Source organism: Anoplophora glabripennis, unplaced genomic scaffold, assembly GCF_000390285.2.
Source record: "Anoplophora glabripennis isolate ALB-LARVAE unplaced genomic scaffold, Agla_2.0 scaffold704, whole genome shotgun sequence".
Lineage (NCBI taxonomy): Eukaryota > Metazoa > Arthropoda > Insecta > Coleoptera > Cerambycidae > Anoplophora > Anoplophora glabripennis.
The window spans coordinates 8,915-36,754 of NW_019416861.1; the positions used below are offsets into that span (position 1 = coordinate 8,915).

At 31.2% G+C, this 27,840-nt stretch overlaps 1 protein-coding gene across 4 annotated transcripts; it reads left to right on the forward strand.

Annotated features, from left to right (window-relative positions):
• The first annotated feature begins 2,016 nt into the window (after window positions 1-2,016).
• LOC108914102 (antichymotrypsin-2) lies at window positions 2,017-24,093 on the forward strand. 4 transcript variants are annotated; one of them, XM_018719814.1, is made up of 7 exons: window positions 2,017-2,120; window positions 8,874-9,006; window positions 10,553-10,844; window positions 14,375-14,695; window positions 15,583-15,758; window positions 18,756-18,900; window positions 23,856-24,093. In XM_018719814.1, exons 2-7 carry the CDS (start codon window positions 8,890-8,892, stop codon window positions 23,981-23,983), a joined length of 1,179 nt encoding a protein of 392 aa, XP_018575330.1. In that variant the 5' UTR covers window positions 2,017-2,120; window positions 8,874-8,889; the 3' UTR covers window positions 23,984-24,093. The 4 variants fall into 4 exon arrangements, with proteins under 4 accessions (XP_018575330.1, XP_018575332.1, XP_018575333.1 ...); XM_018719816.1 differs by lacking the exon at window positions 23,856-24,093 and adding an exon at window positions 22,440-22,802; XM_018719817.2 differs by lacking the exon at window positions 23,856-24,093 and adding an exon at window positions 21,548-21,881.
• The last annotated feature ends 3,747 nt before the right edge of the window (window positions 24,094-27,840 follow it).

Below are 27,840 nucleotides of genomic sequence, written 5' to 3' on the forward strand. Positions count from 1 at the left end.
TACTCTTATTACTTGTTGTACATATTGCGTTCTATTAGTCAGGTATGACACAAACAAATCAACTAAATTCTCAGACAATCCGTAACCACCCAGTCTTTCAATCAAAATTTTGTGAACCAGTCTATCGAAGGCCTTCGAGAAATCTGTGTATATAATATCAACCTGCGCCCGATTATCCGGAACATATTGAGAAACACACACGAGATTCGTTGTAGTAGATCTCCCGTTCATAAAACCATGTTGATTTATGGTTACAATATTTTTGACATGGTTAGACATACTGATACAAGATATTCTCAAAGACCTTACAGAAACCACATTATATTATTAATATAAAACTATACAGGTTTGCTACTTAATATTCATACGGGTGTTTCCTTGGAAACTAAAAAATGTATTTTGAACTGCTTCTAGCCCCAGGCAGCCGACAGTAATAAATAAATTTTTATAAAATAGTTTCGCCTAACCAACAATTTTACAATGAAAATACACGTCACTATATTCGCACACTTCAATAAGTCGCTGAGGTTTTCAAAATCTAAATGTTTTCATTATCAGAACTTAGAATTAGTTTATTTTTCTGTTTCCATAACTGGAGATAATAGTAAAATGTATGTATTCTTCATTTGAGGCTCTGTATAGGGCCACTTTGAGAATTTTTTTCTGATAAGAAACTAGGGTTATTTTGATCCCCCCTATACACTCCCGAGGGTATGCCATATACTTACCAGACACCCTGTATATCTATATACAATGTGTCCAATTAAGTCGGTACCATATGGGATACTTTTTTTAATTATTGGTTTGATGAAAAAAAATTATTCTTCATAAAAAGTTCTGCAAATCAAAGGTGTTCCAGCCATGTATTTTTAAAATATGTTTTTGTGAAATAAAAACATCTGATGCAAGGGAGGAATTTCCCCAAAAAGAAAACATCATATCTCAATATGGAACTCACATACGCTTGGTAAGCAATTATCAATTGTGAAGAAGTTAAAACAGGTTTCTTATCAAATAACATATCGAGTTTAATTTCAATATTAAGTGAGTACAATGAGATTTCCAAGTTAGGGCATTCGTCAATTATTACTCCCAAAAATTTAATTTTCGTTGCCTAATTTAATTTAAAGTTAAACATAATTTGGCACAATATTTTTGCCTGTTAGGAAACCTAATTACTTGAGTTTTTTCAGAATTGAGATAGAGATAGTTGGATTTATAGCACGCACTCACTGCTTTTGATATAGTATTAGTTGTTGTTTATGTTGTTTCAGATACTAACAAGGATCAGCATGCATGACAAAAGAGATGTCAGAAACTACGTTACCGAATTCGTTGGTGTACAGTAAAAATAGAATTGGGCCTAGTATGGATCCCTGAGGAACCCCTATACCGACTTCCAAAAGTTCAAAATTTATATTATTTGACGAAATTTTGTCGTTCGTGTACGCCAGACAACATACTGTTTACGTTCTTCCACAAAAGATTTGGCAACTATAATCACCAGTATGAGTAAATACACAGACAATTTAGCTTATCGCTCCAGACCACGTGTTAAATGCTGGAAATTGGCAACCCGAAGAGAATGCAGGCCTTTCTCAGTTGACATCCAACAATTGACAATGACATTTATTACAACAAATTACAATGACATTTATTACAACAAATTTCAAAACAATATGTTCGAGCCGTTCTGGAAATATTAAGAAAAGTTTATTGGACCAATTATTTTGTTTTGGCGAGAAGAAATTTCGGTTAAATTTTTACACCTAATCGTGACTCACCCTGTATAAAAAAATCAAACGAATCGTGCGCTCAGATATTTTTTAAAAGATTCTTAATGAGTCACACTGTATGTTTGCATGTACTATAATGAAACATATATTCCATAACTGACTTTGAACTGAATTTGAACAAATATTTTGACAATATCAAATTTAAATATAATAATAAGAAATCAGTTGTTTTAACGTTACAATTACTGATAATCGCACTGGCGGGTAAAAACCTGTTTGTTCTACCGTTTCTGGTGGGAGTTATTATAACATTTACCAGTTCTCTCTATATCCAACAACAAATTGGAATTAGTCGTAGTTCAACACGTCTTCAGAAGGAATTAGGTAAGCTAATTATTTCTCTGCTTAAATATGTGATGATTCTATTGAATTATTATTGCTTTGTTTTATATAGAGCAAATATTTTGAGTGATTAATGGCAACTTTCTGTTTAGCTATAAATAGCTAGAATTCGAAATGCTATTTTTGCAAAAATCATTCGAGAATGTAAAAAAATTTCGCAATCGGGTATCAAAAATTTTTTTCGAAAATTATGCTACAGTTCAAGAATTAGTAAAAATGTGAAGAGAAAATTTTTATATTCACAATTAATTTACTTGACATGTATGTCACCTACCAATTAGTACTCCATAAATTTTAATATCCAATATTCTTTGGAGCGTCAGACTCTACTTTCAAATCTGGTACATCTTCAATAACTACCCAGTCCCTTAATCAGACACTATTCCAGTAAGCAACTTACCATCCTCGAGTGAAGTCAGTTTTCACAATTGTATAGTTACGACTTTAAATTTAAACATTAAAAGAAATCCAAGTCAAGGTTTTAGTGGGATGAAGATCAATAAGTAAAAGAATACTATATTTTAAATCATTGCCAACGTTTCGGTGTTAGTAGATTTTTTCTTTTTCGGGTTTATGGTAATTGTGGCAGGAACAATAATTTAGAATTGTAAATGATTTGTTTTTTAAATTATTTTAATATATTAACGAATTTTGTAGTAAAAAGCATTATTTGATTTTAGAGCCCTGAGGATGGTGTAAAATATCACTGAAACGTTGGCAATTATTTGAAATATAGTCTTACTTTGAAATATTGATCACTAAAACCATGACATAGATCAAGATCGCTAAATAGTGGAAACGTAATTAAAAAAAAACTAACTTTCAAATTGACTGTTAATTAAATTGAATACACAGTCACACAAAAAAAAAATTGTCTGTACTTTTCATGCGACATATGTTATCCGTAATATTTTTGCCTCCTGATCACGAATCCGGTTTCAGAATTGAGCCATCGCATCACAGGAATTTCCTGACCTCAAAAACAGGCCAAAAATAGCAAAAATTCACGAAAAAGTGCCAAGACCCCGCCGAACGTGAATTCGCGATCAGAATTGATGGTTCTTAGTCCGGTCAATCTAGACATTCAAAGATACATAAATTTACAAGCTGAAAGTGAGTAAAGTTGTTCAAAACATAATTAAAAATAACATATTAAAATTCCTCATCGTTCCGGTACTCGAAAAAAATTTACTCGAGGTCAAAGGTCAAAAAAATGGGTTTTTCGCGATTTTCAGCTAAACGGTAAGGTTTATCATAAAATTACCTCATACAAAAATTGTAGACCATAAAATTATCTATAAAAAATGTATCAATACTTTTTTTTCCTAAGAGCCACCGTTTCTGAGCTATAACGATTCAAAAAGTTGTAAAAGTTGTAATCGTCATAATATGCTCACGTTTCCACGCCACCTATGAGGTAGTGTACTTAGCGCGTTTTTTTAACGTGGTTTCCCCAGTAGGCCTTTTCCACAGGTCTGTTGTGATTCTATTTAGTTTGAAACTTCGCGAATGATAGCTGCAGCTGCTTCTAGGATTCTGAATCGTTCTTCTTTTTTATTCATTTTTTTTTTCGTACCAGGCTTGATTCAAAATATCATGATGATTGTTTCTTAAGCATATAAATGTTGATGCTCCCGATTTTTCAGTGATAATAAGTTTACCGCCATACTTAAGTTTTAGTCGTACCTTAATCGTCCTGTAATCTGAAGTTGTAGTTTTGCAAACATTTCTTAGTTCGTTTAAAGTGAACCGACAGTCATTGCTATTTTCAATGTAAGTAAATATTTCCTCCTTTGCCAGATTCGTAGCTTCGTCTTTAGGACGACCGACGTTACTCCCAGTAGAAGGTTTCAAGAAAGAAACATAGCAATCATGATGATACTTAGCTTCAGCAGCAACTAAATCATGTTCAAATTCGACTCGAGCAAGAACAGCTTCTGCTATAGCATCGGAACGAGTCCAAGCTACTTCCAAAATTGAATCTTTAAATTGAAGTGTACTTACTTGGCTAATTCGATGGCGAGAATCCGAGGATTTTCTTCTCTCATACTCTTCATTCAATTCCTTGCCGCAAAATAAACATAGTTTTTTAAAACAAAAAGCTGATTCACTTATACGTGATCTAGTACGAGGAGGACTTACTGTTGATGTACATACTGGCTTCTTGTTCTTCGCGTTGTCTTTTATTAGCTGCAGCAATAGAACACTTTCGAGTGTAATTTTTACGACAATCTTCATCTATTGTCACAGATTTCTGATTTTTAAGATATTCTGATAATTCATCAGCTCTTTAGATACTTGCATTGATGATATATGATATTTTTACTTATATTACAGCTTCAGAGATGTATATACGTGGCGTACTTATGCATATTATGACGATTACAACTTTTACAACTTTTTGAATCGTTATATCTCAGAAACGGTGGCTCTTAAGAAAAAAAGTATTGATACATTTTTTATAGATAATTTTATGATCTACAATTTTATGATAAAACTTACTGTTTAGCTGAAAATCGCGAAAACACCATTTTTTTACATTTGACCTCAAGTAAATTTTTTTCCGAGTACCGGAACGATGAGGAATTTTAATATGTTATTTTTAATTATGTTTTAAATAATTTTACTCACTTTCAGCTTGTTGTAAATTTATGTACCTTCACTCTTATTTTTTGGTCTAATTTGACCGGACTATCTATTTCTGACATAAAATAAACGAGTCAATTAAGGTCAGATATCACGAATTTAAAAAAAATAACAAAATTGCGCCAACTTTGGTATACGGGGGTTTTTGGGGTCGTTGATCACGGATCTGATGTTAATTTTGCAAAATTCAAGATGGCGGATCGAACATGGCCGGCCAAATTTTCAAAAAATACCACATTTGCGTCCAATTTGGTATACGTGTATTTTCGGGGTCGCTGATTACGAATTCTAGGTCAGAATTGCAAAATTCTGTTTGTAATATTGTTGTTTACTTTATAACCTGAGTACCCAATCCTGTTTTAACCTTCTTTTTTTCGGCTATATATTGTTCATTTTTCTGGAACAAATCTATTAATGGGTTTTTTGCTTAATCTCAGGTAATAAAATACATAGGTAATTGATTAAATTTTGTACTTCTGATCTCGAATTCGTGATCAGTGACCCCGAAAATCCCCGTACACCAAATTTGGCGCGGATTCGTGATCAGGAGGCAAAAATACTAAGGATAATATATGCCGCATGAAAAGTACAGACTACTTTTTTTGTGTGGCTGTGATTATTAATGACTATTAATATTTATGCTTCAGTTGATAATGATAAATAAATTGGCGAATTGATTCTATCATCTACAATTTTACTGATTTTTGTAGTTGAATATAAGTCTTAAAAGACTTTGACGTTTTGTAGACACAAAACTTATGCTTTAACATTTAATTAATATTATGTCAACTTTTAATGACAGTTTTCGAAAAATAAAATTTATGAATTTCTCAAAAATGTAGTTATGACACCAATAATATTAAAAATTTTATAATTTGGTTTCATCGTATCAAAAATATTGTTCATGTCATAAAAAATTATATTTTAATAGCCCTGTATTCAACACATTTGTTGTTTTTAGGGTGAAATAATATTTATTTGTGTATACCAGAGGTAAATGTTTAGTTAAAGAAAAATAAATTATATTTAAAATAAAAAAAATACTACTTTGAATAGTCAAAAATTGTATATTGTGTGCTTTTTGCTTAGCTACGTCCTATATAGAAGTGAATTCTTGAATTCTTCAGAAATAACAAAAATGAAAAGAAAATTCTTTATTAAGTGACAAAATATTTCTTCGGCCTCGGACAAGTAGATTTAAATAATTACCTAGTACATACTTTTGGGGAACTATGCCCACTTTTTACAAGATATATTTAAAGTGAAAGTAGACTTTTAATATACTCTTTAGATTTGGAGTTATAGGTAAAAAAATCAGAATTGCATTTTACCTAATCCCTGTATTGGGCGCAGTTCATTTTATATCTGCCTTATTTTATGCATTTTTTTACGGAGAATCCAGTCTCATACTTAATTTTTAAATGATATTAAAAGTTGTATCTAATTCTATATTCATTATATTCATAATTAAAATTAAATAATTTTATTATATTTAATTATTATTATTATTATTATTATTATTATTATTATTAATTGTGCACTTATCGTCAGAGATAAAGTAAACATTGGAATGAGCATCAAAAACAACCAATTAATTCTAAAAATATTACTAATTAACTTAAGAGATTTTAACTTCTCGGGACCTTGGTTCTTTGTAAAGCAATAGCAACTAATTTTCCATGGACATTTCGTTCTCGATCAAGACAATTACCTCATCACCTAATTGATTCCATGTAATTTTGTAGCGTCATTGACATAATTTTTGCTTATTGTTTTATAATATTATTGGAATTGGTTTGTTGTGTGGTTTCAATGTTTATTCCATAGCTTACTCTATCAATAATAATATTAACATGTTCGTTATTTTATTTAAATTTATCAGAAAATTTTGTACATACCTACATAAGAGGGCGCTGAGTACAGGGGTATATTTGCATTTTATATAAAAAAAAAATCGCTAGTATTATTTTTTATGTTTTAGCTTGAAAATAATTACGGTAGATCTTGATTAACAAAAATAAAATGTAAAATTTACAGTTTTTGATGTTTTAAAGAAAATTCGGTCAAAATCTATTAATAAATACAACATTTGTCAAAGTGTGCAGATTTAATATCTGTCACCATGTAAATCGTAGTAATATATTTCTAAATAGAAATCATAGTTGGTCAGGGACTAGTCAAAATAGGAATATTCATACTTACATAAAAGTTTTTTTACCGACTCCATGAATTTGGTTTTCTCTATAGCAAGTTACATATAACAATGGTAGCAATTTCTGCTTTGTAAATATATTTGTTTTTAGTGATGGGCAGCTTCAACCTTCTTTTTAATTAATAAAAAACAAACACATACCTATTGTACTTTTTAAGGAATGTATGAAAAACTACATATTTTTGTAAAGTCCAAAGCTTTTGCTTCTTAACTAGATGGCCAACAATAGTGCCCATTTAAAAAATGAAACTGATATGTAAGTTGGGAACCATTGGGATAATTAAAAAATTAAGGTTATTTGTACGAGACAAAAATGCAGTACAGTTGCAAAAAAAATAAGACACAAGGAATTGTGGGATAATACGAATCAAATCTTCTTCAGAAAGTGTCATGAAAACGCTAACAGGGACAAAATAAAAAAAATAATGAATAAATTTACATTTACATCATCATACAGCTCTACAAGCTTTCCTAATTTAAGTATTTTTCAGTTTCTTGTAATATTCAAGACAGCAAAGTTGATTTAGGATTTACGTATACTCATAGAAGAGTCGAAAAAAAATCACAAATTATTTTCAAATTATTATTTATTGTTAAAAGATTTAAAAAAGAATAAAAATCGTTTGAATTTATTGCAAAATTCTCAAAATTAAAAAATATTAAAAATAATGCGGTCGATAAAATTACAATTTTAACTTCTTGAAAGACGGTGAATTTGATTCCATATCATTTTTTTCTTGTTTATCATATTAATCTTTGCAACATAATCAAAATTAATTAAAAAAATATTAATCACAACCATTTTCAATAATAGATATAATGCAATATATACAATTTAAAATTAATTTTTTTTCTATTTTTATGAGAAATAATAACTTGTGACTTTAATTTTACATTTAAATCGTAATTAAATAGCTAACAAAATATTGAAAAAATAAGTTTACTTTGGCTTAATATGTAAAAAAATAACTTTTTAAATGAACGATAGCTACATTTATTTATTTAATAATAGTAAAATAATTCTGAAATTGAAATTTTAATTAATATTTCCTTTAACAATAATTTTTATGACATTTTTGTATATAAAAAGAATTTAAGTATAAAAGATGCATTTTTTCTGGGGTTCATGGCTATTCTACGAATTCTTAAATATGCCCATTGTTATTTTTTCGTGAGCTACCCCAGTTTAAAAAATAAGAAGTTTCTACGACAAATAGAAGCCGAGATATTGCAAAATTTTACAGCGCGCATCAATTTGAACTTTACGTCGTAAACTTCATTTTGCGGAAAATTCAAGTCTTAATGTTTATAACAATTGTGCTACGATTTAAAAAAAATCTTATCTTGGCTCCTGTTGGAGGGTTAACCAATTTTAATTTAACAAGTCTCATTTTGTAGATAATTTTATTCCCTACAAGTTTGTCTGTGAGTCACTTTTCGCTAAAATTTATGGTTTTTGCAAAGTGAAAAAACTGTTTTCTTCACTTATTTGTTTAAATAGAAAAGTTCGCTATTCAAATTTTTTGACTCACGAGATGAGAGATGTCTTGTATTATGTTCCTTTATACAATTTTATAATAATATCGCGGATAGGAATTTTTTCGAGTTTCTCTTTTTTTCTCTAATTTTCCTGGTCTATAAATATAAAGATAAAATTAACAAAAATTATATACTTATCAGGAAGATATTTAATAAAACACATCTTTTATATTCCCGAAATACCAACTACTGACAAAACTTTGCATGGATACATTATTTTTTATAATTTGTCATAGCTTTATTTTATTTTTTGGGAAAATGTCGGAGAAGATATCTTAAAAAATAAGATAGAAGTATTCAAGCCAATTTTCAAAACACTCTGATGTAACAATTTACAGAAAACAATCAGCGGGAATGAGAGCTGTTATTTTATTGGTTTCATTCTATGGGGCTCTATCCCAGCCAGTAGAAAATGAAGTACTAAAAGAATTCGTAAATGGCAATCACAAATTTACAGCAGCTGTGTATAAGGTAAACATTTTATTATAATTATTATGAAAAATTTGCAATATTCATTAGTGTTCAATAGTTTTTTTACATTGAATTTGGTTCATTTTTATTTATTTATTTTATTAATTAATTCTATAGACGGCATATAAAGCTAACTGTAAATATTTGGTAAGTACATGGCATACTCTCCTGAGTGTATAGGGAAAGTCAAAATAATCTTAGTTTGTCATAAAATTTGTTTCCTAAAGTGCCCCTTAAAGGCGATACAGAGCCCTAAAGGGGTACCCAGCGATTTACCTTTTCGGTTGTAACTTTTGAACCGACTTGTATAATTTAATAAAATTTTAATATTTTATGTAGGCCATAAAGGCTCATAAAACCATTAGATGTTTTACACTGTCAGAGACGGGACTGGACTTGCCACCACACTCGTTGGGCCAAAATTTTGACAGATGTCATTTTATAGAGATGAAAACTGAATTTTCAAATACTTTGGTTGGCTCGTCAATTATACATGTCAGTTCAAAAGTTAGAGCCGATAAGACAAATCTCGGGGTACCCCTTTGGAGCTCTGTATCTCTGTTAACGGGTACTTTATGATTTTTTTTTTTTTTAGACAAACTAGGATTATTTTGACCTCTCCTATACACTCCCGAGAGTATATACTTACCAGATACCCTGTATTTCTTTTTTACTTGTAACAACTTCTTTCAGAAGCATAATAATTTTTATTTATAATTATAATTTTTATTATTATTTTGTATTTATAAAGCACAAAAAATACGTAGTGTGTTTCGATAATATTGATAGTGGCAGCTGTCTGTGAATTATTAGAAGCTCTAAAAACGTGAAACAGCGCCTATTTCTTTTAGGATGTAGTAGGAATTAAAAAATTACTGTATAAAAATACTCGTATATCGAATTTTTTTTATAGCAATTTTGGAGGCGATTAGTGAGTGAAATGTGATATCAATTTTGTTTTTGTAAATATTTTTATTTTTTAATGAGCAAGTTCGGCCGCCGATTAGAAATACGAAAATAAATAAATGATCTAAGTAAACTTTTCTTATTTTTTTTAGATAATAAAACCCTACTTTGAATCAACTGCTGCATAACAGTGCCGAGTATTTTTCACGTATTACATTGGTAATTTTTTTTAATATTGTCTTAAGTTATTTATTTGAGACATAGTTTCCGTATATTCTTCTTTATTTTTTGGGCAATTTGCGCAAGGTTTATTGCACCAATGTTTATAATCTATTGATCGGTGGCAAAATACATAAAAAATATAGAAAAAAACTGTTTTTTTGTTGTTTATTTTGGTATTTTTCCACTTTTAATTTACAACTATATCATTCATTTGCAGTAAAGTGTAAATCATGCACTTTTGTTTTTCCAAATAACTAAGAAACTTGAATTGTTTTAAATCCCATCAAATCGTAAAAGCACATGGGTAATTTTTATTACACCTCAAACGTTTTTTAAAAAATGTATATATTTTAGTTAACTTTAAGTATTTCATATTTCACATTAAAACTAAAGAATTGTAATTTGTATCGTTTTTTAGGAGATTTTGAAAAATGAGAAGGGCAATTTTATAGCAAGCCCGTTTTCCGTTGAAACAGTCCTTGCTCTTACAAACGAGGGTGCAAAGGGAGACACATCTTCAGAACTGATAACTGGACTTTCTCTTCCCAAAACCAAAGATAATATACAAAAGTTTTTCAAAACATTTTTGCCAAAACTGAAAAAATCAGATGAGGAATTGAAAATATTGAGTGCCAATAAAATTTATGTCAAGGAAGGAGTCAAACTCGAAAATGATTTCAAATCTATAGCTACGAGTATTTATAATTCAGGTACTAATAAACATTACTTATTATTAAAATACATATTTAAAATAAATTAAAAATTGGGAGCTAATAATAAAATATATGTATATTTAAAAAAATACAGTTATATATTTAATCAAAGTGCCAAAATTTCAATACTAGTAAGATAATCTAAACACCCTGTACATATTAAGAAATAGAGAATAACTGAATATTCTTTTGGTTTTAATTTTTCAGTTCCCGAGTATAAAAATCAACTTCTATATTTCTAAACATTTGTTAGTAATAAACTGAGGCGCAATTTTGACTCCTTATGAAGACATAGCAGTCTGAAAATTACCTATTCGCATTAATTTTTCTTTAACTATCATTTAAACTACTTGAAATATCACTACCAAATTTGGTAAACAGTTTTGGCTATGAATTTCGCAATTCTTCCACCGTAGCAATTAGAGTACTGTAAACCAATGACTTCAAGTGACTCCAAAGATAAAAGTCCATTTTAGTTGGATCGGGTGACTGAGGTGGCCACGGCACAAGACCAAAGCGTCCAATTCATCGCTGAGGAAACATTTCATTCAAAAGTGTCGTTACTTCTCGAGTACTGTGTGGAGGAGCCCCATGTTGAAGATAAAAGATGCGTGCCTGAACTGATTCAGGCAACCGGTTCTCCAAAAAGTCAGCATACGTTTTATCATTTAGTCGTCCCTCAAATAAATAGTTACCCACAAGTACATCACCTATTATGCCAGCCCAAACATTTACCGAGAACCGATGTTGAAAATGAGTTTCCCTAATCGCGTGAGGATTTTCATCGGTCCATTTGTGCATATTATGGAAATTCACTTCATCACGGATAAATGTCGCCTCATCTGTTACATAAACGTAAGCAGGAAAGTCTACTTGATTGGCATATTGCCGTAAAAACCATCTGCAAAAACGCATTCGTTGATCACAATCCGGGGGTAAAATCTATTAAACTGGTTGCAGATGATAGGGGTGCAACAGCTGGCGCCTTAACAGATGTGATGTACGGTACAAGATGAGGTTCCTACTTGCTGTGCGAGTCGTCGAGTACTAATTGTGGGGTCTTCGTCAAGATTTCCCAACACTGCATCTTCAACATTAAGGTTCACTTGCTGACCACGTCCTTCTCCTCGAGGAATGACACTTCCCGTGTCTCGCAGCCGCTGAACGCACTGTAGGATTGTATTTGCACTTGGGGGGTGACGTTATGGCCATCGTTCCCGGTACAACCTAGTCGCCGCGAGCGCATTTTCTCCGGCTGCGCCATACTCTAACACCATATCGACACATTCGGAAATAGTAAATGCATTGTTTTCTCGATTCATTGTAAAACTAGTTTGTGTACAAACTAAAAAATTAAGCAACGTAAGAAATAAGAATCTCGTTTTTAATGTAATCGGCACGCTATTCTTATTTTTTACTGATGGTTGGATGGACGATGCTTAATATTTAATAATTAAGTGAATAATGAATTCAATACAAATAACAACCGTTCAAATAAAAACGTGATCAAGTTGGTTCTGAAAATTTGGACGTAGGGCGTAGCGTATAGCAAATGAACTTAAACGACATCTGTCAAAGCGCTATATCGCCGCTATCAATTTGAATATTTTCGTTTTAAAAAGCGTTTAAAATGATGTTTTCTCAAGAACAAAAAGTGTTTATCATAGAGTCCTATGCAAGAACTTCATGAAGTTGATTTTCCGCGACGGGCTGTATTTTGTTAATGGTTTTTAAACAACTACGGTGAACTTCATAATATCACCTTTTTTTCTGATGAAGCCTGGTTTCATTTAAGTGGTTACGTAAACTCACAGAATATGAGAATGTGGTCTTCTGAAAAACCAGATAACTTTTTTGTCGAGGGCCCTCTACACGCTCAAAAAATTGGAGTTTGGTGTGCTCTCAATCGAAGGAGGATTTATGGACCTATTTTTTTTAATGGTACTCTTACTGCGCAAAGGTATAGAGAAGAAATTATCGCTCCTTTTGTTAACCAGCTGGAAGAAAACGAAATTACAAACTTTTACTTTCAACAAGATGGCGCAAGGGCACATACGGCAGGCGAGACGATGAATATGTTGAGGGAAGTTTTCCAAAATCGACTAATAAGTCTCAATGCTGAACATGAATTTCCACCGAGGTCATGTGATATTACGCCATGTGATTTCTTTTTGTGGCCTTACCTTAAAAACACTATTTTTGAACTGCCTATTCCTGATTTAAACCATCTGCAGGCTCGACTTATAGACAAGATTCGTGAAATTAACAATACCCCGAGCATCTTAGAAAATGTCTTTAATTCTTTGAGGAACAGGTGTGAAAAGTGCTTGGAACAAGGAGGGGGACACTTTCAGCAGCTGCTTTAATTTATTGTTATAACAAGGAGGGGGACACTTTCCGCAGCTCCTTTAATTGTTTGTTGTTGTTATCACGATTATTCTTTAAAATAAAGTTATATAGTCATGAACTTTATAGAAACTGACAGCTGCTATACAGCTCGTTGAGAAATGAGGTTAAGTTGGTCGCTATAAGCTACTCCCTACGTCCAATATGTCAGAGCCAACTTCGACCACGTTTTTATTTGAACGCTCGTTACAAAATCAGTTGACTGCATATATTTTTTGACAATGTAACCTAACCTTTTAGTATTACTAGTATTAGATAGATTATACCGACTTAAATTATAAGGTTGCATTTCGGATCGCATAAAAACATTTCCAGAGTTTTTAATAAATAACACAGGGGCGGCCGTCATTTTCGTTGAATAAATGAACTTTAATTTACAAAAAAACGCGCGAAGATGGAACTTTTTCGTATAAGACTTTTCTATTACACATATCATCAGGAAGCTGTAGTTTAATTTTTGTAGATTATACACGTCACACCCTGTATAGTGACATACTTTATAAAATTTTTATCAAAATATTTCAAGAGCAATAATTTTTTCAATTACCATCATTCTTTCTTACTATAGGATTTAAATTGACAGTTTAAAGGAAACAAAAAAATATACGTTTTTTTATCAAGGTGGTTACGAAAAAATGGATCCCAAGCAACCCATATGTTTACGAGTCTCTGTAAATATGAGTCATTAATAGCCAAAACTGTTAGCCGAATTTGGTAGTGATTTGAATTATATTTAAGGAAAGTCAATTTCAAACTCTAAGTCTTTATAAGAAGCCGGAATTAAGCCTTAGTTTATTTAACTTTTTTGTGTCAATTTTTGTCAAGAACTATTCTGTAGTAGTTTGACAGTCGAGTTAAAGGACACCCATATTGGCCCACTTAAAACAACGGTTTCCTATATTTGATCAGAAGCGAAATTTTTTAATCAGGATGACATTTCTTCATAAAATGAAAAATAAAACAGAGAAGCCTCTTTTCAACTGCATCCGAGGACACACTGTATGCGAAAAGAACACACTGTACAAAACAAAAACACACACTACACAAAAAGAGCACACTGTATGCAAAAAGAAAAAAAATACCTGCATACAGATATACATATATTCATTTATCTGTTTTAGGAGTGAGTGATGTCGACTTTAAAAACAAAGTTGAAGCTGCGGAGACTATTAACAACTGGGTGGAAGACAACACAAATCACAAAATAAAGAATTTGATCGATCCAGATACTCTCGATAAAGATACCAGCATGATTTTGGTTAACGCGCTCTATTTTAGTGGAAAATGGGCATCCGAATTCCAAAGTTATAGTACATATAAGAAAAAATTCTTTAAAACTAAAGACGAAACAGTTGATATTGACACTATGTACCAATCCGAATACCTAAGCTACTATGAAAATCCAGCGCTCAATACTAAATTCTTGAAGCTTGATTATAGAGGTAATGCAGTTTATTAGTGCAATAATTACACAGCCCTACAAAAAAAAAAGTATCGGATCTGGTATTCAGACCCATGTATTTCCATGTATTTTGTTCCGAATCTGCCTTCAGATTTGGCCCAACGGGTCTGAATTTTCGGGAAAATTGAAAAAACAGATCAAAATTCACAAAAAACGTCATTTACGATCGACGAAAGTTATAAAAAGTCAAACTATTCTACCAGCTTACTAGACGTATGATTTTTCACTCGTTTAATTCCAATTTATCATCATAGAGTCAGACAAGCTGGTCCAATTTCATTCAAAAACAGAAAATAGATCAAAATGCTTAAAAACGCCATATTCATGGCATAATTCGTGTTGCAGAGTTCTGGATCCATCTTTTTATCCACCCACCCATTTATGAATTCATACATCTTTCTATCCAGTCGTTCATGCATGAATACGCATTTTTATCCATCCACCTGTACCACCTATAAAACCCACCCATCTATCCATCTATCCATCTACTTTTTGTGCTGGGAGATGAGATAACAGCCTAGAAAATTGAGAATGCAATAAAACTTGTAGAATACTCTACTCTCTAAATAAAAGGAAACGATATCTACAAATCCTTCTTATTTTTATTGCTATAACGTGTTCTATTTTCTTCAAAGGATCTATGCAAAGGGTTACGTTTTCGTTTAGTCCCTCTATTTTTCGTCGGGTCTGAGTTTTCGGGAAAATTAAAAAAACAGGTCAAAATTCACAAAAAACGTCATTTACGATCGACGAAACTTATAAGAAATCAAATTATTCTACCAGCTCACTAGACGTATGATTTTTCACTCGTTTAATTTAAATTATTATGTAATAATTGTGCACACATTTACTTAAATTTTCTTGCAGGCGCAGACGTTAGTATGACCTTCGTTTTACCTAATGCAGTAGACGGGCTTGCTACACTGGAAGAGAATGTAGAGCAGCTGTTAGTTACTCAACCACTCATTAAAGCAATAATTGAGGTAGAAATACCCAAATTTGTCACAGAAACGAGTATTAAGTTTAAACCAATCCTACAGGATGTAAGTAAAAAGTGTCCCAAAATTCACGCAAGAAGGAATTTTGATAGAAAACCCATGTTTTCAATAAAAAATTGTAAATTTTTAATTCATTCATAAAGTGTGCAGTATAGGGTTATGTATGGAATAGAATATCGGGTAAATGACCTCCACAACATTGCTGGCACATACGCACAATTTTTCCATGGCCGTTGTGCATAAATGCCACTGATTTTCGTTAATAGAGCGCTCCATTTCCTCCCTCAAGGCGTGAGTGGTCGCGGGTTTGTTGGCATAAACCTTAGACTTCAAAAAAAACCCAAAGAGAAAATAACGATCGAAATAACTCATTTAGAGAGAAAAAAATTATTACCTGGACTTTTATAAGCGGAAATCGTAAAGGGGCTTATAATAAACGAAAAATAAAATAAATGCGTGAGTAGGGGTGCCGGAGGATTGATTTGAGGGGTTGAAAAGTTGTGAAAAATTGTATCATTGGGATTTCTGGCGAAAGTTGACGTCAAACAAAAAAGTATCTAATACAAAAGTTGTACATCATGCAAAAATCTACAACTTTTGTAGAGGTCACTTTTTAAGATAACCTCAAAATTTCCGAGAAAAATGCGAAAAACAGGTTTTTTCTTATTTTTCGTTTTTTATTTCTCATTTCCGCAAAAATGATTTAATTTTGACGAAACTTGGTGAAAGTATACCTTTCTGTGTCTTAAATAACCAGAAATTTTTTAGATAAAAAAATCAAAAGTTTCCGAGATATTCATTTTTTCCGGTCTGAAACACTTTTTTCAAAAAAAAATTCTACTTAGAAAAATCATCGTAAATCGAGTTCTGCCGATGATAATTTTTTTCGTTTTAACATATACTTTTTGGTGAACTAAAAAAATCTGTAATCACAGTTCAAAAAGATGTTCAAAGATCCAAAAAAAAATAAAAAATGATTTTTTCAGTAATTGTTGATAATTTGTTTATATTTAAAAAAAAATCTAAAACTGATTACACTATTCAATTGTAGGTCAAGTCGAATAGTGAATAAATAAAACAAATAATATATTAATAATATTAAGCGATTACAATAGCAATATTATCTAATTCAGAATTAAAAATGACTAGATTTTGTCATAAAAATAGCAGCGACATATTTAAAAAATTAACCTGATGATGTCCCCTCGAAGACGAAACGTCGGATTGCAAATATGTTGACGCAATTTATTTTAAAATTCGTTGTCAAATAAAGCCAGAAAAAAATAAAACGATTTTGCAAAATTTCGAGTTTTCGGGTTTCGCGTCAACAGTAGACTTACTTTGTGTTAACGAAATTTCAAATCATCCAGAGATAATTTATCATTTGTGCATTTGTAATTCGACTTAGATGTTTATAGCAATACTGTACAAAAATAAAGTTTTGGGTTAAACAATGAAATACAGTTTTTTTGTATTTTTTCCGTATAATTAAATGGGGTAGGTAATCAGTTTTTGAATTATTTTTTAAATTTAAACAATTACTGAAACATTCATTGTTGCAAGTATTTTTTTGCATTTTTGAGCATGTTTTTGAACTATGATTACAGATTTTTTATTTCACCAAAAAGTATAGGTATGTAAAACGAAAAAAATCACCGGCAGAACTCTGTACGATGATTTTTCTTGATTTTTTTATTTAAAAAAAAATTCTGTTTAATTAAGACACAGAAAGGTATACTTTCACCAAATTTCGTCAAAATTAAATTATTTTTGCGGGAATAAGAAACAAAAAACGAAAAATAAGAAAAAACCTGTTTTTCGCATTTTTCTCGTAAATTTTTAAGGTTGTCTTAAAAAGTGACTCTTACAAAAGTTGTAGATTTTTGTATTATCTACAACTTTTGTATTGGATACTTTTTTATTTGACATCAACTTTCGTCAGAAATCCCAATGATACAATTTTTCACAACTTTTCAACTCCCAAATCAACCCTGCGCCACCCCTACTCACGCATTTATTTTTTTTTAGGTGTATTATAAGCCCTTTGACCATTTCCACGTATAAAAGTCCAAGTAACATTTTTTTTTTCTCTAAAAGTCCAACGTCGTTCAATTGCTACCAATTCTGATCACCAAAACGAGAAATTACACGACCAGAAAATGACTCATGTAGTAATTTAATTGTTTTTCGGGGTGTATGGCATGTCTCACCGTCTTTTTGAAACCAGTTCTCGTCTACATCCCTATCTTGCAATTTAGCAAGAACTGGATTATCATGTCGCGATAGCGAGAACCATTAACTGTTATTGCCTACTCAGCCGCATTTTCTAAGAAGTATGGTCCAATGATGCCTTCAGCTGAAAATCTGCACCAAACTGTGACACGTAGTGGACGCATTTGTTTCTCAACAATTACTCGTGGGTTTTCTAAAGCCAAATGCGACAATTTTATCGATTAACGAAGCCATCTAGATGGAAATGAGCCTCATCGCTAAAGATAATTTTGCATCCACTTATTTATGTTCAATAATCCATTCAACGAACTCTCTTCAGTCTGCATGGTCAGTAGGCTTCAGTTCTTTTCGAAATATCCAACTATTGACCACTGTGCCAAATAGATATTCCTGGACTCTCTGCAACACTCTTAACAACCGCTTCGATGTTTTGTGTTGAACGACTTGTTGAAGGACGACCAGACTATTTAAGATCACTAATTGATCCAATTTCCCTGAATTTTTCAATTAATTTCTTCACATTTGATTACGTTAAATCGAAAATTCCAACCTGTAGCTGTCAAACCTTCATTTAAAATAGTTTTCAACAACATAAACGCGTTGTTCTGTCGTATAGCTCTCCATTGTTAATAACCCTGAACTGTCGGGCTGTCTTTTGTTTTCATTGGCAATACTTTACCGCACAAATGGCGCGAAATTCAAATCTTGCTTGAATTTTGGGACACCAGATAGTTATTAAATCTATTAAACTTAAGTTATTAGTTTTTGCTAATATTTCACGTCGGCAATACAATTTTTTTTTAAATATAGTTGGGTATCCAAAAACTATTTACCGACGAGGCCGATCTAACAGGACTTTCTTCGTCTGATAAGAACCTACTCGTAAGTGACGTGGTCCAAAAGGCTTTCATTAATGTTACCGAAACTGGAACTGAGGCAGCAGCAGCTACAGCAGGTTAGTATTCGTTGGAAACAAAGGAATGGTGTAAACGTTGTTCAATTTTGGAAGATGTTTTTATTTTAAATAAGACACAAATACCTCCCAATATATTTGACGTAGATCAATGAAAATAAAAGTAAAAATTCACTGAATTTTGAGTGAGTATTTTGAAAATTCGATGTGTTCATTTGTATTGCTATTTATCTTCGATTCTATTTAAAAAAAAGCAAAATTAGTTGCAACTAAATTACTGACTCAGAAACGAACTTAAGGTTGCTAAAAGGTGCAAGTAACGTAATCAAAAATGTCTTTACAATTTTTTTGTACCATATTAATAAATTTATAAAAGTATCGTTTTTTATAACGGCATTATTTTTTTGTAAAAAATGTTAAATTGTAACAATATTTATGTTACTTCTTGTAAACATTGAAAACACAAGTTGAGCTTCGCAACTAAAGCGAATTTCTTAATTGAGCTACTTGATTTTCCCCAGGTTTTTTGCCGTTTGCTTCTTGTTTTCATTGGACTTTTCTATATAAACCGCTTGTACTTTTTTATAACTACCAAAATTTTAAATATCCTAAGTAATCATTATTTTCTTTTTTTAGTTCATATCATCCCAGTTTCTCTGCCACCACCACCTGAATATAGTTTTAAAGCTGATCACCCCTTCCTGTACTTTATCAAATATAATGACATAGTGCTTTTCGTAGGCCGTTATTCAATTCCATCTTAAATGTTAAATATTTTTTTAATGTTTTAATCAATATCACAATATGTAAAACAGTAAATATGTACTATCTTCTGTACCAAAAGTCAATATATCACCTTTAAATTGATATTGACAACAAATTCTTTCAATAAGATCCATGGTTCTTAAAAATATACACTTGTTAAATTTCATCCGTGTTTGTTTTGATTTTCCCTCTTTTTGTATGAATTTTGGATATATCAAATTACCCCAAGCTGAGAGCATTTTTGAAACGTAAGAATGACGGCTATACACCTAAAAAGTCAAACGTTTTTACAAGAGAATTAGTCAACGATTTTCTCGTTCAGGCACCCGATAACACATATTTGCTCATGAAGGTAGTGACGGTCTTAGGCATTACAGGAACATGCCGTTCTGATGAGTTATGCAAACTTACTTTGGACAACGTTAATTTCAAAAATTTCGATGACATTATTGTACTTACAATTCCAGATTCTAAAAATAGTATGTAGTACGTTTACAATTACTTCTCGTCTGGGTTCTGTATCTCATCTATAAATTCTCAAGAAATATATTAAGATCATGTAGGTAGATGTTACAATCAACCAGTCGGCAAGAATACCCTTTCTATGATTTCTAATAAGATTGCACAGTTTTTGAAATTAGAACATCCTGAAACATATACAGGCCATTCATTCCGAAGAACATCGGCAGCGGTACAGGCTAATACAGGAATTGATGTATTAGCAATCAAGAGACATGGTGGGTGGAAAACAGCCACAATTGCAGAAAGTCTTGTTACTGACAGTTTATCGCTTTTTTCCCTAGAGAGGTAAGTTACCTCACTTACCTCCCGTTGTCCGTAACAACTTCCACTTCTACGGTAAAATCCACTTACCTCCTTAAAAACAATGTACTAATAGTCTATCTACTATAGTGGGAGCAGATAAAAATATTATACCTACATCATTTTCTGAAACTGATATTTCTAATTGAGTGTACTCCTTATCTTTTCCGAAAAATTAAAATTGATCTATTCATGTATTTTTTTTCCTACTAGTCGAACTTTAAGATACGCAAAAATTTTAATTTGAAAGTAATCAAACGTTTTTTTTTTTGGTTATTTTGGTCCCAGATTCTCTACCACCGCAGCCTGAGTATAATTTTAAAGCTGATCACCCTTTCCTGTACTTTATCAAATATATTGAAATAGTGCTCTTCGTTGGTCGTTATACAACTCCAGCATAGATACTGTTAGTTCAGTTCATCTATATTTTTTATGTATTAGGTACCAGTTTAGTTTTAGAATAAATAATACAGTAAATGTATTGAAATTTATTTCAAAATGCTAAATACGAAGTGAAAATTTGTGTTTTTTTAAAATAAAAGCACTTTTATTGTGCCTCCTTAGATCAAATTTCATCATTAAATTTGTGAAATGACACAACGATATAATTGTAAATAAATGGTATTTCTTATAGCTGTCAAATTGAATTTGTCGGTTCCGATTATTTAAGAAATTTTTGATACACCGTATATTTAAAATATACAAAGTGTTTCCTTGGACGAAAATAAAGTGATTTAAGCCAACTTAAATTTACATACATGTCGCTCAAATGCACCGTATTAAAGAAAATTACGTTTAAAGTATTTGTTATATTTGGAAAATAATTATAAGAAAGTATTAATTTAAAATGTTATAACAGTTAGTACTATCGTTCTTATACCAACTGAAAACAAAAACGTCATGAAACACAACGCAGAAAAATATGACTACATAAAAGATATACAACGTACACTTGAAAATAACAAAAGAAAATTAATTTGTTCAAGCTGTAAATATTTACATACATATATTGAACCTTTCCTTCACACATTTATTCTTATGTACTTTTTTGCTACTAACCAAAATTTGGGATATCCTAAGTAATCACTATATTTTTTTTTAGTTCATCCTGTCTACCATTCTGCTCTACCAACACCTAAATATAGTTTTAAAGCTGATCACCCCTTCCTGTACTTTATCAAATATAATGAAATAGTGCTTTTTGTAGGCCGCTATGCAACTCCATCCTAAATTTCATTGACTTTTATATGAATACTTTTTATATCATAATATCCCTTCACAATAAGTAAAAAAGTAAATATTTATGTACTTCCAAATGTTGTTTTAAAATGTATAATAAGGACTCAGTTGCATTTAGTTCTTATTAGAAATGTGTCTTTCAGATCAAAATTCAGTATATACTTTACTTCTTAAAAATATATGCTTTTTAAATTTCAGTAGTATTTATTTTGATGTTCCCTCTTTTTAGTTTAGATAGAGACATTGTCATACTTTATTTAAAATGACATAAAAAGCAACAACCCTTTATAATCTATATTCACCTAATTCCTATACCTAAAGAACTCATTCTTCGAATGAGCCAGACATACGAAATTTTAATCGAAAAATTTAGAGAGGTTCAAGCTATAGCAAATAGAGAAACAGTTATAAAAAATATTTATTTTTTTCTTTCTGAGTAAATATATAGACATCTGCACCTTGTGGACGCTCTTGATTTGCAACGTTTTCATTCCGTTTTGTGAATGCGCAGCTAAAACATTGTAAAAACCTAGCGTCTGGACCCGGCTTAATGCTGCAACTTTTAATATGATGGTGTATCAGCACAGACAATATAGCTTATCGCCAACACATGAAAATAACCAAATAAAATAAATTTGTACAAGCTGTAAATATTTACATATATTGAACCTTTCCTTCACACATTCATTCTTATGTACTTTTCTGCTACTAATCAAAATTTGGGATATCCTAAGTAATCACTATATTTTTTTTAGTTCATGGTGTCCCATCTTCTCTACCACCACCACCTAAATATAGTTTTAAAGCTGATCACCCCTTCCTGTACTTTATCAAATATAATGGAATAGTGCTTTTTGTAGGCCGTTATGCTACTCCATCTTAAATTTTATTAGCTTTAATATGTGCATTTTTTATATGATAATGTATCTTCACAATAAGTAAAAAGTACTTGTGTACTTGCCAAATGTTGTTTTAAAATATATGTATAAGTACTCAGTTGCATTTAGTTCTTATTAGAAATATTGTGTCTTCCAAATCAAAATTCAGTATATACTTTTTATAATGATACAGACTACATATTCTCAAGGTTTTTAAAAATATATCCTTTTTAAATTTTAGTAGTATTTATTCTGACTTTCTCTCCTTTTATATGAACTAAGTTTAGTTAAAACCATTGTCATATTTTATTTAAAATGACATAAAAAGCAACAGACATAGCTAACAACCCTTAATATTCAGTTGCCCTAAAGAACTCATTCTTCGAATGCTATGCGTTTAGATTCTTGCATGACAAATTAAAATCTTATAACAAAATTGGTGGATAGTGATCGATACCTATATCATCTAGCTCGTGATTAATAAAATTATGAATAATATAATTTCGTATCACTATGAATACAAAGCATCGAGGCAAAACCCCAAGCTCGCTAAAGAAATAGGTTGCCTACTAACACTGACCTTGAGTTGTCCAATGGCATTACATAGGCGAGAATACGTCATCGGTATATCATTGTAATGATATAATAATATATAATGAACGTCATTGTAATCATTTTCATAATTTCTGCATGAGCAGATATTACATATTACATATCTGTTTTCGATGCTGGTATATGAATTTTGTTTAGAATTTCGAGAAGAAATGAAATATGTAATAATATACGGGGTGTTCCTTTAAGGAAAAATCATCTTTGTTTTGTCATGACTTTTTTACTGGTCCTGTATACTTAACTTTTCTTTATTGTAATAGATTTTAGGAAACCTTAAAACGTTTGTGTCTTATAACTTTTCGATTAGGTACTTATAATGGATTGGTATAGAAGAATGACACATCTTTAATTGTTGATAATTAATTATTTTTTTTATTTATTTTAAATTCTTGCTAAATACAAAAAATGTGTTTGCACACGTCCAGAAAAAGAAAAAGAATTCAATAAAAGTGTACTGTTAACAGAGATAACATTTACAATTAAAATAAAATACAAGAAAAAAAGACAAAATAGACCTTAAATCAATAATAAAAACCTAAAACGTGGATTGCTTTATAAAAGTAATATATAAGTTTTAAAAATACATGCAGGTTTCTAATTGAACTCGTGTATCCATTTTTTTTCGTAATCTAACTATAAGATACCTACTTAAAATTTAATTTAAAAATATTTTTTTTGTAGTTATTGCGGTCCCAGAATCTCTACCACCACCGCCTGATTATAAGTTTAAAGCTGATCACCCTTTCCTGTACTTTATCAAATATAATGAAATAGTGCTCTTCGTAGGCCGTTATTCAACTCCATCGTAGATATTATCTTACCTATATTTTTTTATATGTATATTACAATTTAGCTTCAGAATATGTAAAACAGTAAATATTGTATACATATTGAATTTTGGTATAAACATGCTAAATACCGGGATAAATTTTGTTTTTGCTAGAAATAAACTACAATTTATTGTGTACCCTTACCCTTCTTCCTTACCCTAAATAGGCCTAAACTAATACTAACAATAGGCCTAAATAGGCCTATTGTGAACCCTACTTTTCGTAACTTTATTCTGAAAAACGATAACCAGCTGTGGAAACAAATTATTATGATTTTTTAAGTAACAATATTTTATTTTTAATACGATAATAATATATCAATTTATAACAATGCTTATGTCAAATGTTCAAAATGACCTCCATTTGCTTCCAAACATAGAATAGCACTGTTTATCACTCCCTCTCTACAAACACATTCTACTGTTTCTTCATTTAATCTCCGACATTCTACTCTTATTCTGTTTTTAAGATAAATATCATTTAGGTAAGGTCAAAGAAAGAAATCTATAGGGGTGAGATCCGGAGGTCTAGTAGGCCATTTAACATCTTTATCGAATGTTCTTCATCTCTTGCCCTTCTTCCATCTGCCGCCAAATTTCGAAAATTTTTTCTTATGGAAGTTGGCCCCGCGGGAAACGATGTTGGCATCTATAAATACCTGGCAGCTTTAGCGTTCTTTCAGCCTTCTCCATAAATTAAAATCATATCTAGTTTTTCTTGGTTACTGTAAGTATTCATGTTATAATTATTAGTTATAGATATAATGAGTAGGTACAAAATGTCAATTATTTTGACAAACCGTTATTTAGAAACGAATTCAGTTGTTTCCGCAACTGGCTATCATTTTTCAGAATAAAGCTAATCAAAGTAGGGTTCATCTTTTTTGCTGTTTTTCTAGCAATATTTCTAATGAAACTATAGACTTCCTTATGTAGCTGAACGCAGAAAAAAAATATCTTCCAGAATTGATAAAAAAAAGCAATTTCGACACATGTTACCATGGAGACGATCTGATAATGTTATTTGATAAAGTTTGAGCGGCGATTTAAAAATATACAGGGATGGCCAGAAGTACGGAATAAAATTTTGAATGAGTCAATTTTTTTTTTAAACGCCGAAACACGTTAACTGGTTTTGATTTTTTCCCATCTTTCGGTTATATAATAATTAATTTTTCTTCATTCCCCTAACCCCCAGCTACCCCTACTTTTTTTTCAAATGGAAACATAAGGCATGAGGGGGCTCGTTGAAAAGCTTATAGAAAACTGAATCCAGCCATACCAAATAAACAAGTTTTATTTTTTCAATAGCAAGGTTTTTAAAGTTGTATAAAACACCTACTTAACAAGTGAAATAAAATTTAATTATCTTCATTGTTATCCTCCATGAATTTACACAGAATAAAATAAAGAATTTGTACCTATAACAGCTAACGCAAAAAAGATATATTTTTTATGTTGCGTTTTTTGGCACCACTTACTTGCCAGGCTTTCTGGTTAATTGTTCACTTTAGTTTTAAATTGGAGTTCGAAACTTTACTATTGTGTCAAAATCATGTTATTTACTAAATTGCAATGGTATTATCGGAAAGACAACGCATCGAAATCTTGATATGCTTGGATGTGAAGACAAAATAAGAAGTCAGGCTGAAGTGCGCGACTTATTTAATGCGAAATATCCCGAAAACCAAGTCTCGCAAGGGACAGTTAGTAAAATATTTCACAAATTTGAGGAACACGGTACAGTACAGACTTTGCCCAAAACTGAACGGACACGTGCTTTGAATGAAGAAATGAAATTAGATATTGCATTAGAACTTGTTGAAAATCCTCATACTTCAACTGTTTCATTGGCCCGCAATCACGATGCTTCTCGAACTGCAATTCGAATGTTTCTGAAACAAGAGAAATACCACTCCTATAAGGTATGTCTTGTCCAAGAGCTTTTGGAAGACGATTTTGATAGGCAATTACAATTTTGTGAGGAAATGATAAGACGGTGTGACGACAATAATGGTTTTCAACGAGACGTACTTTTTTCGGATGAAGCTACGTTTTATTTAAATGGAGTGGTTAACAGGCACAACTATCGCTTTTGGTCCCAGAAAAATCCACACTGAACATGCGAATCGCATACGCAGCATCCACAAAAAGTTAATGTATGGGCAGGTATCATCAACAACAGAATCTTGGGCCCATTCCTTTTTGAAGAAAATCTTACTGCCGCACGCTACCTGGATTTCCTAACATTTGACCTGATACCTGCTCTAGCTGTGATTTTCCCTCATGAAATTGATCCAGATATACCGAATGAAAGAATTTAGTTCCAACAAGATGGCGCTCCCCCCACATTTTGGTATTGATGCTCGAAGATACTTAGATGAAATGTTTATAAATAGCTGGATTGGTAGACGGGGTACAGTTGAATGGCCGCCAAGATCCCCCGACTTAACACCCCTGGATTATTTTCTTTGGGGATATTAATACAAAAGCGAGGCAAATACAAAACAGTTAATTAAAAAAGAAAGAAACCACATTTACATACCAGATTGAAAAATTTCGGTATTCTTCCACGATAAAAAGAATAGATGGGTCTCGCAAAATACGATCTGTTCGTTTCGACGACAATCTTCAAAGAGAACGAGCGTGTAGGCCGTCATGTCTTTTACAATTCCGGTACCGCACCATCTACGTTAGATACGGAACTATTTCCATAAGGGTAGTTCACCATGTTAGTGCGGGATAATTAGGAGTAATTATGGAGTAAACAGGATAATTAGGAGTAATTATGGAGTAAACATAGGTGTTATATTAAAAGTGACGTTATACAGTGTGAATAAAATAAATGAAACGAAATTAATAACAATTTCGTTACAATATTGAGTCTCGAGGTCAAAGAAAAGTCAACTTGAAAATATTAATTGAAAAGCCATATTTTTATGCCAGCAATTAATAGAGCGTCAAATTTTACTTCCCAGATGGAGTCAGACATTTTTTTAGTATGACCTTGCAGGTCGTTTATAGGTCAAACTGATTTTTCTTTGAATAACTCCGATTAACAAACATTTTTAGGATTTTGAATGACGGAAAACGCTATTTTTTATGCCAGCAATCGATTCAGGGCCAAATTTTACCTGGACCTCCGATTTTTACTTAAAACATACATAATGAAAATTAGAAAGAATATGAAAAAAAGTTTTGTCTTTATGGCCAACAATAATTATTATATTTGTATGCCCAATTCTCAATAAAATATTAACATTTTAGTTTAGGAAAGAAGTTATTTTTCACATTTATGAACATGAAATTTCTTCATTACAATATCAATATTTTACGTAAGTATTAACAAACCAAATTTGACTTAAATTGAGCAGTGTTTGATAGATGTAAAAGAAATTATACCTTTTATCAATTACAAATAAATCATGTATACCTATCCTTATAGGACAATTTACCCTATTTTGTGCGTTTTAAGTGATCTATCCCTTGCTTGCATTCCACTGAACGTCATCATTTAAATAATTGCATAAACGTCATCATTTGAATATTTTAAACCTACTACGACACAATTTTGAAAGACAGATACCTTTCGATCTCATACAGGTCAATAATATGCAACTGATAAGCTAACTTATCTCTATTGAAATATAAAAATTAACCAACCGGCATTTTTTTAAATAATTGCCTAAACGCACGCCCTTGGTTTTTGGACAAATGTTAATAAAATCCTTCTCGTAAAATCGTTTGAAGAATTAGCTTCTAAAATAGATTACATAGAAAACTTATAAGAAATATTTACTTACAAATCTTTCAAAACAAGTAGATATTTAGGCGAAG